This window comes from Amphibalanus amphitrite, unplaced genomic scaffold (genome assembly GCF_019059575.1).
Source record: "Amphibalanus amphitrite isolate SeventyFive unplaced genomic scaffold, NRLGWU_Aamphi_draft 000171F_arrow, whole genome shotgun sequence".
In the NCBI taxonomy this organism is placed as follows: Eukaryota; Metazoa; Arthropoda; class Thecostraca; order Balanomorpha; family Balanidae; genus Amphibalanus; species Amphibalanus amphitrite.
In genome coordinates this window covers 575,532-589,880 of record NW_024881666.1, presented here as the reverse complement: position 1 = coordinate 589,880, position 14,349 = coordinate 575,532, and the positions used below count along the sequence as shown (strand labels likewise).

Sequence of the window (14,349 nt, the reverse complement as noted above, 5' to 3'; positions counted from 1 at the left end):
ATTCTGAAAATTTCATGACCCTGACCCAAATGACCTTTGACCTGTAACCTACTTTTCGAGACCATGTTTGGCCGGAATCGCGATTCGGCGTGTGTCGGCTCGCATTAGCCGCGCTTTTGCAGTCTTTTCGTGGTTTGAAGCGTTCAAACATGTGATATAATGTTGCCCCCATGCATTAGGGTGGGTGTCAAGGTCGCCTGAAGATCAGGTCAGGTCATTGACCTTTGATGACCTCGGTTCACTTTTTCGAGTTTTGCATGTTTCTAGGCCAGTTTTGGGAGCTGAATTCGAATTTAGCAACCATATGAACATTTACGAAGTTTTTTTTTGTGCCATCGTAACATGTTACGAAGCTGTCAGAGGCGGTTGACACCTACTACGAATACCCGGCAGGACCCCTACTGGATGACCTGACCTGACCTGACCCGACCTGGCCTAAATGCATGAAGACACATCATCTGTGATCAAAACTAACATGATATTCGTGATCAGCACCCCGAAAAACCCATAGCAGCCACACTTAACGTTCTAACATGTCCCGATTTTCCCGACTGTTGGGTCATTGACCCGACCTGGAAAGTCAACCAATGACCTAGGGGCTAGGACCTTAATATTGGGTATCATCGGCTTCTTCTTATCACGGGCAGCACGCTCGTTTTTTCCGCAAAGCTCTAGCTCGATCCGGGGCGAAACGGCAAGGGGGGGGGGGAGTCCAACGAACACCTTATACGTTCCCGGCTGGAAAAAAACACCAATACGGGCGAGGGTTAAGGTCCTGGGTCAACAGGTGACCTCTGAGGTCAGGTCAAGTGCCCCAAGGTACGGTTCCGTTTTTGGCAAATAACTTCGCAAAAACGGCCGCAGACCCGCGATTTTGGCAGCATCGTGTTCGCCTCGCTCAGGCGCGTCGAATGATATACATTTTGTTTGGGTGAGGTCAACTTAGGGTGTTGACCTCAGGTCACGGTCAGGTCAGCGCCCTCAGGTCACGAAATTGCTCGAAGTAGGTCATGTCGCATATCATTCGATTCAGCAGGTCTTAATGAGTCCATTGGTGGCTTTTTAGACTTGCTAGCTGAATTTGATCGGGAGTTAATGACGAAAAACTAATATGACCCTAATGACGTCATAAATGACGTCACGCAAGGTCAACATTGCAAAAGTTACGCATGTAACCTTGCAAGGAGTGCATCAAATCACGACTCTGTGTGCTTGAGATAGTCTGAGATCGTTCCCGGCGCCAGAATAGTAGTTTTTATTTTTTCCCCTTGACTTATAATGGTGAGGTCACGAAAATGACCTGACCTCATATGACCTTAAGGAAAAATCCGAGATATACAAGTTGTGAGACTCTTAATGGATATTGGATCCGGCAAGTTTCATTTCCCTGTGAAAGCTCTTCTGGTGATCATGCGACTTTCAAGTGCATGTCGCGTAGGAACATTATGGCTTGGCAGCGAGCTGGGTCAGGTCAGCATCAGCGCTGCGCCGCCATTCGGTCTCCCGGCTGGGGCGTGGTGCGATGTGTGTGCTCCCGCGTCACGAATGGTGAGTTGGAGAGTAATCCTGGGTGGTATTGTCGGCATTGATTTTGTTATAGCCTCACTGTAAGCAATGGTTTGTTTGAATATCTCATGTATTGGTGTAGCGCTGGAGCGAAAGACAGCGATTTGCTTCAGATTTGTCTGGCCATGTTGATAACCTTCCGCTTGTTCATAGGATGATTTGAAAGGCCGATGTGAGGCATGTGGCCGAGCGTGGCTTTGGAGGACCCAGCAGGCGTAACTTGCCTGTAGGTGCCTGTCAGATTGTTATTGCGGCGTAAATAGGGCCTCGATCATGCTCGATAATCGGCACAGGATTGATAAACTCTATGATCTGGCTGAATGGTAGCCGAACTATAACTGTATTACCGAACAAATAATTGCATTACTGGTTTGACTGTCGCAATATTGTATAAGCAACGATGCACGGTGGTTCCCTGGTTTGCTTTCGTTTACTTTCCCTTCCTGTGTTCCCGCGTATTTTGTTATCGCTGTATGCTAATTTGTATCGTTTCTTTTCTTTAGCAACGGTCAACGGTCTGAGGACGACATTGAGAGTTACCTCAATATACCGACGGGCCAGTTAACCCTCCGCCTTTGGACTGGGTCGACTGGTGCAGCCACACTGGTCTTATATCAAGTGCAAATGCATAAGTATTAGCCCGATTTGTGCGTATGCACATTTGCCACGACACTAGCCCCGTTTCCATGACACTTCTGAATCCGGATTAGCTCCGAATCCGGATTCAAACGACCATGGAAACGGCACATTTTGCCGTGGGACCTTGGAAACCTTGGATTCTAGAAATTGAATTTGCCGTGGGCCTTGGAAACCTTAAATTCTAGAAATTGAATTTGCCGTGGGGCCTTGGAAACCTTGGATTCTAGAAATTGACTTTGCCGTGGGACTTTGGAAACCTTGGATTCTAGAAATTGAATTTGCCGTGGGACCTTAAGGATCCAGGGCCCAATCTTACCAAATGCCGTGAATGCGCATTCACGGCATTTGGTAACATTCAAAACTATTCAACATCCATTTATTCCTTCGTTCGGGTAACATTCATAATCATTCTCGCTATCAAAATCATTGGACAAAATTAGCTGAGTGTTATTAAAAGGGATATCATTGATATCAGTGCCGTAAACTCCGGTCAGTGCTGCCAAATCCTATTCACGGCATTGGTAAGATTGGGCCCAGGACCCAATCTTACCAAATGCCGTGAATGCGCATTCACGGTATTTGGTAACATTCATAACTTTTCCACATTCACTTATTCATTCGTTCTGGTGACATTCATAATCATTCACGCCATCAAAATCATTGGACAAGATTAGCTGGAGGTAAATAAAAAGGACATCTTTGATATCAGTGCCGTAAACTCCGGCCAGTGCTGCCAAATCCTATTTACGGCATTGGTAAGATTGGGCCCTGGATCTTGATTTTCGGTCACGGCACAAGTCTGCTTAAAGGTAGGGGAAGTTGGGGGAACGCCGAAGACTTTTTTTCTGACGCCCGTAGCACGCAAGGTAGACAACATACGCTATTCTTGTTGGCGTCATTCGAGAGGCCAGTCTTTTGCCTTTCAAACATACCAGGCGCATTTGATGAATTCGCATACCGTTAAGCGCACAAACTAAAAATATCAAAGAAGTGACTTTTTCGGCGTTGCCCCGGACTGCGGGGAAAGCCGAAAATGGGAGAAATGATCTACGGGGAATGCCGACATTGATGTTTTGCCATTTTATCTCAAACTTTATCCAGAATTCATCAAAGCTGACACACGTTTCAAGAGCTTGAGGACGCGGTGCACACTGGAAGTTATAATTGTGTGATATAATAAGAAAATGCCAGGTAAATCATTCCTTATAGGTAACAGGCCGTTGTGTCGGTCGAAAGTGTAATTTGTGTGACTAAAAATACGCGTTGCTATTCTACAGCAGTAGAGTCCACGTAGCGTGCTTTTAACACGTGCGTAATCGCACGTTTTCGGCATTACCCCAGCCAGCCATACTTTCATTTGCAGGCCCATAACTTTTCAACGTGCTGTATAAATTTCAAATAGGCAGCACACTTATGCAAAGACATGCTAAAGATTACTTGACCGAATTGGCCAGACAAACGGTAGCATAATGAGTAAAAAATGCAGCTTCAAAGGCGCATGTAGTACAAGGGAAACGTACCTTGAAAACGCTCTTGGCGCCCTTACAGTCGAAGTATTCCGAATGACGACTCGTAACAAACATGCGATAATTGTAGTCACTTAAGCTTCAGAGCATCACTGACAGGTGGCATCCATGTCTTACGGTTTTCGAAATATCTCGAATTTCGGCTTTGCCCCAACTCCGGCATTGCCCCAACTTCCCCTAGTGTGCCACCTTCCAATGATTTCCCATTTTATTTTTCCTAGGATAAGAAGCTTCTGTTTTTACCTAATATCGCAAAAAAATCAAAAATGGGCCTAAAATAGTGCTTTTTTGCCTAAAAGTTTATCGGTTTTTAGATATGTATAACAACTGTAGTGGACTGACCTGCAAACAGGCGTCGGCAACAATCACGAATGCGGCGCACATGTGACAATAAGCAAAGGTCATTATAGAGTTACGACGTACGGGAATGAGCTACCAGCTGTCTAATCGTAGACAACACAATGTCGAATTTAAACTGTAAGCCTGTATTGGTATTGTTTCTTTAATTTGGCTGTCGAACATTAATTTATGGTTTGAAATATTATTTTATGTAAAATAATTGATATGACACAGCCGTCTCTAAAGTTATGACCCCATCTCACGACATGAAAGTGGCAGAAATGACAATGATCAGCTGACGCATTTTTCTTGGCCGAAGTCAGAGCGCGCGGCCCGACGCACCACCACCGCACCACAAAGTATGAGCAGAAGCCACCTGCGGTAGACCGCACCACCTAACAGGCGTGTTCGAAACCGCAGGAGATGATGATGAACGGGTTTATCGAAACTTGATTGGATGAACCTATCGGTAATAGCGATTTCAGTGTGTGCATTTATTGTTCATAGTGGTGTGAAATGTGGTTGGGGTACAACCGACAACCCGTCGGGGCGAATTTCGCACTGGGGTACTCAAAATTTGAAGAATTTAAGACGTTTCCATGAGTTTTGAAGGTATGGATAAGTTCTAAAAATCCGGTTCTCCTTATCTGGGCCATTAACTCCATACGGTCCAGGAAAGCTGGCACACTACCTTTAAGACACAAAGCCCTAATTTCAGGCCAGACCAGAACACTGACCGACATAAGTTAGACTTTGCAATGCCGCAGCTTTGCAAGTGTCCTATACTAGAGGATCATTTACAAGGAAATAAATCTTACAGGATTTAGTAGGGGAAGATGGGGAACACCGCCCTTTGGGGAACACCGCCCACCCCGATATCAGAAATATAAAAAGGTTTACAGGGGTGTGCACTAGAATCCGGAAAAAAACTTAAACTTGGTGTATCATATAAACTTTTTTAAATATATCACTCTTCTTATCCTCATAGTTTTGTGACTTGAGTCGCCATCGATCGGAAACAAAATAAGTAGAAATGTCCTCTGAGTTAGAGCGCCGCACCGCGATTTTTGTGGCCCTCCGCTGCGGCCGCGCGCCCAAGGAAATTTTGGACTTATTTCAGTTCCCGAAATTGACCGTGTACGACTTTGCGAAGCTGCTCAAAGAGTCTGAAGAGACGATGAGTGAGCCTCTGACTCCCAAGAGGAAGGAACAGGGCCAATTCGAGGTTCGGAGGCGGAATAAGGACTTCTTGGAGCAGCCCGAGGCCATTATTGGAGAAGGTCCGAGCCTGCCCATGCAGAAGGTGACTTCGAGGCTCAATCTGCGCAGGGCAACAGTTCTTCGTGCCATTCACGAGGATCTCCGATATCATGAGCTACGTTCTCGAGGTGAGGCAGATGCTCTCAGAAGTCATAAAGACCAGGAGACTCGGAGATGTGAGCTGCTCATCACTTCTTTGAAGCACAGAGCTGCCGGCCGGATCCGCTTCTTTCTCTACGAGATCTTCTGTGTCTGTGCGACAACTATCTGTGGGGCGTCCTTGAGAGAGAGAGTCCAACAAAGGAACTCACAACACTTTCGACTCCCTGAGGACCGCCATTATCCAGGCCATGACCAACTTAACCCGGGGGCTAAGCGTAAATGGAATAGAGATATAGGGTGTACGCATTGTATTGTATTGTATTTAACATCTGGGGGGCATCCACAGGTAGTTGTGGCTATTACGCTCCCGCGTCATATGAGAAGGGAACAAAAAGACATCACACTCAACATATCACACTCAACATATCACACAAAACTCATCAAAACGCATGGCTATGCATGAATATATACAGCTGACATACATGCAACCCATATGCATAAGCCTAAATCAGTGTTGAAAGCGACGTTTGAGCGATGATTTGAACTTGTTTGTTGACATGTCCGGAAAATCACTGGGCAGAGCGTTGAACTGCATGGCTGCACGGTAGCTGAACCTTCGCCGCCCCGCCTCTGTGTGGATGTCAGGTAGCCACAGCCTGCTATCCCGTCTAGTCGCTCGCTCGCGCATCTCCTCATTTCGGCGAAACATAGCGACAATGTCAGCTGGCTCGCCCGTTCGGATAACCTTGTGCAGTAGCACCAGCGTATCGTACGACGATAGGTCACCAGCCGAGAGCCACTCCAGCGCGTCCCTTACATCAGCCACGTGGTCATACTTGCGACGGCCAGACACAACCCTTGCGGCAAAATTAATGACCTTATCAAGTCGTGCGAGGTTCCCTTTCGAGCAGTTCCCGTAAACGGGCAGGCAGTACCGCACATGTGAGAGAACAAGGGCAGTCACAAGCGTCACAATCGTATCCTCGGGTATGTAGTGGCGCACCTGGCTCAATCCTATCAGCGCTCCGAAACATTTACCAACAATGGCAGCAACATGGTCATCCCAGGTGAGGTAAGAATCGAAGGTCACGCCCATATTCTTGACCTTTTGACACGGTTTCAAGACGGCATCTCTAAATCTTACATTTATGTCAGGCAGGTGACGCATGCTCTGCCGGCTGCCAAACGCAATCAATTCAGTCTTGGTGGCATTGACTTTCAACCCATTGGCCGCAAACCAGTCACTGAGGGCTGCCAGGGTCGTCTCCATTCTAGTCTCTGTGTCGCTCATCGCTGTCCTACGGCCACTGACGAGCACCTGCGTATCGTCAGCGTACTGAACGATACGCGCATCAAGGGCATGCAGGCTCATGTCGTTCGCAAAGCAAGTGAACAACAAAGGCCCGAGGGCCGAGCCTTGGAACACACCAACATGGTTTGGCAGTGACTTGGAGAGTACGCGGTGACCCCTACCATCACTGATACATACACTCTGTGTGTGGCCCTCAAGATATGAGCGGAACCATCCAGCGTCAATCCCAAGTAGTTGGAGCTTGTCAAGTAATTTAGAATGGTTGATGATATCAAAGCATTTACTTAGGTCAATGAGACACAGGAGAGAAATTTCGCTGTTGTCCATAGCCGAGAGTATACTATCGGAGACATGTTTAATATAATTATTTGACAGATGTGTAAAAATGCAAGTGTCAGCAAGGCCGTTCCGTCGCTCATTACGTTGTAAAAAACACTTTAACTCCCGACGTTTCGTTGTTTACTGCTTAGTCATGGGAATGCAGAACACATAGCCAACAAAATAAGAAGCACATTTTTGAATATTTTGTTACAATGCATATCACACTTTTTGGTCAAGACCACTTTTGTTCAGAACGAATCGAAAATCGCTCGAATGAGTTTCGTTACGTGATGCGTCGTCTCGTTATGCCTTCTTCTTTTATCTTCTGTGCTACTACCTTGTGCAGTTTGAAGAAGCCCGTTGATATGTTGGCAGCGTCTTCTGTTTGGATGTAGGCCGCCTCTAACATCCACCTCTGGGTCTTGTTCAGGTCGCTGTGGAGAACTTCTGCTGCGTTCCAGTTCGGAAGGTGGCCTTGTTCGTCGATGTGTATCACAAGAGCGTTCGTTGTTCGGTGATTTCGTACGTCGTTTCTATGTTCTCTGATTCTTGTTTGAAGTCCCCTACCCGTTTCTCCAAAATAGGCCTTGTCGCACCTGCCACATGGGATTTTGTATACGGCACTGTTCCTGTTTTCTGTCTTTTGATTTGACTTCTTTGTGTGCTGTCCGATCTTCTTTCCTGACGTCGTGACCAGACTTAGATGTGGTGTCATCTGCCTCCGTACTGTGTCCGTGTGTGTGCTGTAGGTACGACTAACACTGTTTTTCTACGACGTGTATCTTGTGACTGCTCGCTGTCCATGGCTCTTCTTCTGATCTGTTTCGCCTTTCCTTGTAGAGTGAGCAGCAGTGCTTCTGGAAATTTAAGCTTTTTGAATGTCTCTCTGATATACAGTAGCTCTTGCTCCAAAAACTCTGTCGAGCAAATTCTGTACGCCCTAAGAAAAAAGCCAATGATCACTCTCCGTTTTGTTCGCTCGCTGTGGGCTGAGTAGTAATGAATAAAATCGTCCTTATTGGTCGGCTTGCGGTAGACTGAAAAGCGAAGTTCTCGTCCAACTTTCCTGATTACCACGTCTAGGAACGGAAGCCGTCCTTTCGTCTCTTTCGCCAACGTGAACTGGATGGCCGGCTCCATCCACCCTGGATGGCCGGCTCCAAGAACATAATTATAAAGAACCAAACCTCTGAAGCAACGCTCCCAACTCATCTCAAGAACCACCTGAAGGCGGAATCTGCTGAACACAGAGCTAATCTCCAAAGAAAACTAAACATGCTGTGCGAATCCAGCCCATGGAACAAAGCAGGCAACGAATCTCTGCTCACCAATTTGTCCGACCGAATCTTGACTAACACCGAGACGGCAGTGCTCTCCCTGGGGCTCAAGTTTGATACCGGCGTCCCTACAAAAGGCTTACAGGATTTCATCGCCAAGAATCACAGACACGGTGAGACAGAAATGGAGAAGGGCTTCAAGCAGGGCGTCACCATCTGCATGACGGCTCTAGCGGCTACACAGTCTCCGTCCATTCCCAAGAGATTCATCGAAGCTCTCCACGTGTTACAAAGGGATCCGAACATTGTTATAACTACAGCCGATAAGGGTGGGGGAGTAGTGGTTATGAACTCAACAGAGTATGTGGCGAAAATGAAAGCTATGCTTGAAGACCGTACCACATCTGAACCGGTACAGCGAGGAACATGTGATACCAGGTCGAAGAAGTTCACAACCCAAGCTAGGAAAATTCTACGACGGACAGATTCAGGGAAGAAACTTCAGTATTTGCTAGAAGAGAAACCCAGAGCACCAGTGATGAGGGGGCAACCGAAGACGCACAAACCAGGGGTACCCATGCGCCCCATCACTTCAGGCATCGGCAGTGCCCCGCATAGACTAGCGAAAATTTTGGCTAAACCCTTGACGCAATGCTTGGGGATTTTGAGTCCGACTCATCTGAAAAATTCAGCCGATCTCTTAGATAGACTCAAGCAGCAAGATATGAGTGACAAAAACATGGTCAGTTTTGATGTCAAGTCTCTTTTTACAAATGTGCCCATAGACGGGGCCATAAGAGCAGTGAGAGAAGTCTTAGATCTAAAAGAGAGCACCGAGCTCCCTGTGTCAAAAGACGACTACATTGAGCTGGTTAAGCTGTGTGTCCAATTTGGTAGCTTCGAATTCCAGGGAGAGGAGTTCGTACAGATCAATGGTCTCGCGATGGGATCACCTCTGTGTGCAGTTCTGGCCAGCCTCTACATGGAACTTCTCGAAAGGGATCACTACTTGCCCATTTTAGGTGATTCCACGACCTTATACAGGTACGTTGATGACATGTTGGCTCTCGTTCCTAACACGACCGACGCAGAGGACTTGATGGAACGCATGAATAGGGTGGAGCCGGCCATCCAGTTCACGTTGGCGAAAGAGACGAAAGGACGGCTTCCGTTCCTAGACGTGGTAATCAGGAAAGTTGGACGAGAACTTCGCTTTTCAGTCTACCGCAAGCCGACCAATAAGGACGATTTATTCATTACTACTCAGCCCACAGCGAGCGAACAAAACGGAGAGTGGTCATTGGCTTTTTTCTTAGGGCGTACAGAATTTGCTCGACAGAGTTTTTGGAGCAAGAGCTACTGTATATCAGAGAGGCATTCAAAAAGCTTAAATTTCCAGAAGCACTGCTGCTCACTCTACAAGGAAAGGCGAAACAGATCAGAAGAAGAGCCATGGACAGCGAGCAGTCACAAGATACACGTCGTAGAAAAACAGTGTTAGTCGTACCATACAGCACACACACGGACACAGTACGGAGGCAGATGACACCACATCTAAGTCTGGTCACGAAGTCAGGAAAGAAGATCGGACAGCACACAAAGAAGTCAAATCAAAAGACAGAAAACAGGAACAGTGCCGTATACAAAATCCCATGTGGCAGGTGCGACAAGGCCTATTTTGGAGAAACGGGTAGGGGACTTCAAACAAGAATCAGAGAACATAGAAACGACGTACGAAATCGCCGAACAACGAACGCTCTTGTGATACACATCGACGAACAAGGCCACCTTCCGAACTGGAACGCAGCAGAAGTTCTCCACAGCGACTTGAGCAAGACCCAGAGGTGGATGTTTGAGGCGGCCTACATCCAAACAGAAGACGCTACCAACATATCAACGGGCTTCTTCAAACTGCACAAGGTAGTAGCACAGAAGATAAAAGAAGAAGGCATAACGAGACGACGCATCACGTAACGAAACTCATTCGAGCGATTTACCCTACCGCTACCCCTACACTACCCTAACCTACCCTACCCTACCTTACCCCTATCCTACCCTACCCCTACCCTACATTACCCTAACCTACCCTACCCTACTCTACCCTACCCCTACCCTACCCTACCCTACCCTACCCTACCCTACCCTAACCTACCCTACACTACCACCGACAGTCCAAGTTTCAGCTAAATCGGCCCAAAAACGGCTGAGATATTGCGAAAACAAATTAATTGTATTTACTGGCGAATCCTCTTGGCGAGCGGTGCCTTGTGTCGGCCTTCGTTGTCAAAGGTCAATGACCTGCCGGCTCTGATGCTTTCAACTCAGTTTTTTAAGCGAACAACTGAGCCTAAAGCACGTGCCCTCTGCTCGGCGCCGGCCTCGCCCAGCCTGGGGCAGAGATGCAGGCCCTGACACCGCACCCCTGGTCCGATTGCGCCCATATTTTAATACGATGGTCCACCCCACCCAAAGTTTGTGGTCACCAAATTTCACGTCGATACGCGGCGCCGTTCCGGCGCAAGAAGACACATACGGCTGACGGACACGCAGACAACTTGAAATTTATTAAGTAAGATATAGATAGATTTTAAGGATTTTAGCACCAGTAACTGTCTTAGATTTTCGGCAGCCACTGCATTACAGAATCGGTATGGGTCTTTAGCCTATTCTCACGTCTCACGTATGACACAAATAACGGGCACTTCATGGCTTCTGATTAGATATTTAAATCAATGATGATATACCTTAGTTTGTCAAAAATTGTAAATGCCTACTCACTATTCGTATTTCCTCACTTTCTGTTTGGCACAGTTACTGATCAGTGACCAATCTGTTGTTTCTCTTCCTGCATCTCGATCTGACTTCTGAACCAGGTATTTTTCTTGATATAGCTTTGATATGTAGACTGGGTACTTCAATCTTTTGAGGAATTGCTTTTTAGCTTTAGGTTAGGTAATAGGTAGGTTAAGGTACCCCGTACCTATGCTTGAATGAGAAAGAAAATAAGCTGTAGCTTGACCTAATTCAGTTCATGTACGTAATCTTCGAATTTTAGTAGCTTTATCTTCAAGAATGAAAATTTCAAGAGCTTATGACAAGCAGGAAAATAAGCTATATTTGAATTGATGCAGTTAATGTACGCATCCTGATGCTCAAATTGTAGGAGCTTCATTGCCAACGGCATTACTTCAATTACTGAAAGCGTAGCCGAGCTGTAATTAAATGATGATTTAAATAATTCTTTAACAAATTTATTGCAATGCCTTAACAGCAAGTAAATGCAAATGATAAGTGGAAGAAAAACTTTATTCACTCGATTTTCTGAGCGCGAGAATGCTCACGCTGAAATTTATTTGGTCGGCAATCCACTTTTCAGGAGAATTCTTCAAGCACGTTGGTGTTTTCCATAGTTTGCTATCACGTTTTCCATAAATAATTCATTCATTACACATATGCGTGTCTCTAAAAGAAATAAATGCCCCATAAAAATTAAAACACATAGCTTTTGCTGTTCGCAAACAGTACGCATAATTTCCAATAGCGACGGCGACAAGACATTGATCAATCACGTTGCGTGTTTCCTGCTGGCGTTGATTTGTACTGTGGGCAAAATGGCGTGAATAGAATTACCATACTATTCTTTTAATAAGATTGCGTAAATAGGGTGCCGTAAATAGAGTGGCGTGGAATGATAGTACGGCATTTGGTAGCACAACCTTTATAAGATTGGGCCCAGGGGCCGTAATCACGTCGATCATTTTCGTAAGAATTTTCTTAAGTTTGACCTACTTCTTAAGTATTTTTTTTTATTCACGTGAACTCCGTCGATAAAAATTTAAGAAGTGTTGACGTGAATACCAAATTATACATACTTACGAAAAAAATCGACTTACGAAGTCGACGTGAATACGGCCCCAGGTCACCGAAACCGGTACATTGTCAAAACAGCACTTTAATGACGCTATTTTATGAAGGGCTTTGCATCACTTTCATTCAAACTTACAGTATAGGGTACGCTCACCGAGTGCCATTACATGTATTCCGGTATTTGAAAAAAAAAAATGGAGCGACCCATAGTCTCTATAGGGCGATAAGTGTCAACTTTGCGGCCTAGCCCGTTACGCTGCACCTATTGTTTCCCGAGTTATCGGCTGGCGACGTTTAACGCCTCCCCCCGTCCCCAACAAGTGGTGGAACCAACCCAGCAGCAGCAGCAGCTGCCGGGATAGTGCGGCGTCCTGGCCATCCGCGCAGCGCCGCCGGCCGAGCTCGCTCGCTCGCTCGCTCGCTCGCTCTCTCGCTCTCGCTCTCTCGCTCTCGCTCTCGCTCTCTCGCTCTCTCTCTCTCTCTCTCTCTCTCTCTCTCTCTCTCTCTCTCTCTCTCTCTCTCTCTCCCTCTGTCCCTCTCCCTCCCCCTCTCCCTCTCCCTCTCTCTCTCTCTCACTCACTCACTCACTCACTCACTCACTCACTCACTCACTCACTCGCTCACTCACTCACTCACTCACTCACTCGCTCGCTCACTCACTCACTCACCTTGCCGCTGGTGTTGACGTAGACCCCCTCGTTGTCGTAGCAGAGCAACAGCTGGCTGCCGCTGGTATTTGGCAGCGTGACGATGGTGTGCGGCACGATGGGACCCTGCGCCTGTCGTAGCCAACACCGCACATATCAGCGCGCAGCATCATAACGTTTCACACCTTAACATACAACAGTGGGTCTATGTAAACATCTCCAAACGTAACTACTGTTAACGCCAGACCCGTTGAGACCCTAATTTTTCGCGATTATTTTTAAATGCGTGGAATAATTTCAACCATATTTAGGAAATAGCTATTTCAAGACCTGCCGAAACTTTTTCTTCAAATACGTTTTGTTGTCATTTAAATATTTGTGACACTTGTCATTGACTCGTAATGTTAACTGTTTTTCCATCCTGGATAGAGGCTTTCATACGTTATATGACATTAGGCTCCGCCCACGACTGCGGCATTGACTCGTGCCCATCAGCGACCTCTGTACACACGACACCCCTGCCATCTGTAAAGGACTATGAATTTCGCTGACGCTTCACGTGCTATGTATCAATTCAAATTGCAGCAGACGGTCAAGTAAATGTTAGGCTCTTGTTGACTCTCGTATATAGGACCAAGAGAACCATCACTCCTAAACCTACTACTCACACATGCTTCGAACAAACGTTAAAGATTCCTAACAAATACGATTTTCGATGTAGGATAGGGTTTGAAATACGAGCGAGCCTTATGGTGTGAAGCGAAGGCAATTAACTAATTATTGCGTTGTTCGATGGTTGCATAGCATGTACAAATCAGCAACTACTTGATGACATCCGACATCCCATTATCACATTATCTGCAACGCCATAGGCTTTAAATACAGGTATATTTTTCCTAACGTTATGTCAGGAAAAATATTAATGACGGGCCATCTGCCCGTCATTTGCAGCTTATGAAAATAAAACAAATATCAGCGAACCTATCAGCATTGAACAAACAATGCGCATTGAGCATTTATGGCTCCTCAGTCATCATGTCGCTCTTTGGGCACTGTCAGACAAGACGTTACGCACAACTCCGCCGGCTTTCGGCACCGCTCGACCGTCCCTGCTCCCCGCCACAGCGCGAGTGACCGCGCGCCGGCCCGAAACCGCCGCAGGCCAAGACCACAGAGGCGGGGCTTAGCTTTGACGTCATAACGTATCACAGACTGACTGGTGATAGCCTCTACACACCGGGTGAAAATCTTGCTCGAAATTTAACATTACGGGTTAATGAGAAGTGCCTGAAATATTGAAATGGCGACAAAATATCTAAATTGTTAAAGTTTCGGCAGGTCTTGAAACGGCCATGTCCTGAGCTTGGTTGAAATTCTTCCACGCATTTAAAAATAATCGCGAAAAATTAGGGTCTCAAGGGGTCTGGCGTTAACAGTAGATGGCGTTGAGTCTTGGTCGAGTCCATGTCAAATGCAAGGAGAGGTTACTTCCG

General features: G+C 46.4%; 1 protein-coding gene across 6 annotated transcripts in view; it reads right to left on the bottom strand.

Moving 5' to 3' along the window:
- Positions 1–14,349, bottom strand: part of LOC122383716 (serine/threonine-protein kinase mig-15-like) — a 396,652-nt gene that overhangs the window by 11,794 nt on the left and 370,509 nt on the right. For all 6 annotated transcript variants that reach the window (XM_043370438.1, XM_043370439.1, XM_043370441.1 and 3 more), the window contains one exon: positions 12,878–12,988. In XM_043370438.1, coding sequence (XP_043226373.1) covers positions 12,878–12,988 — 111 coding nt within the window. The remainder of the gene's footprint in view (positions 1–12,877; positions 12,989–14,349) is intronic.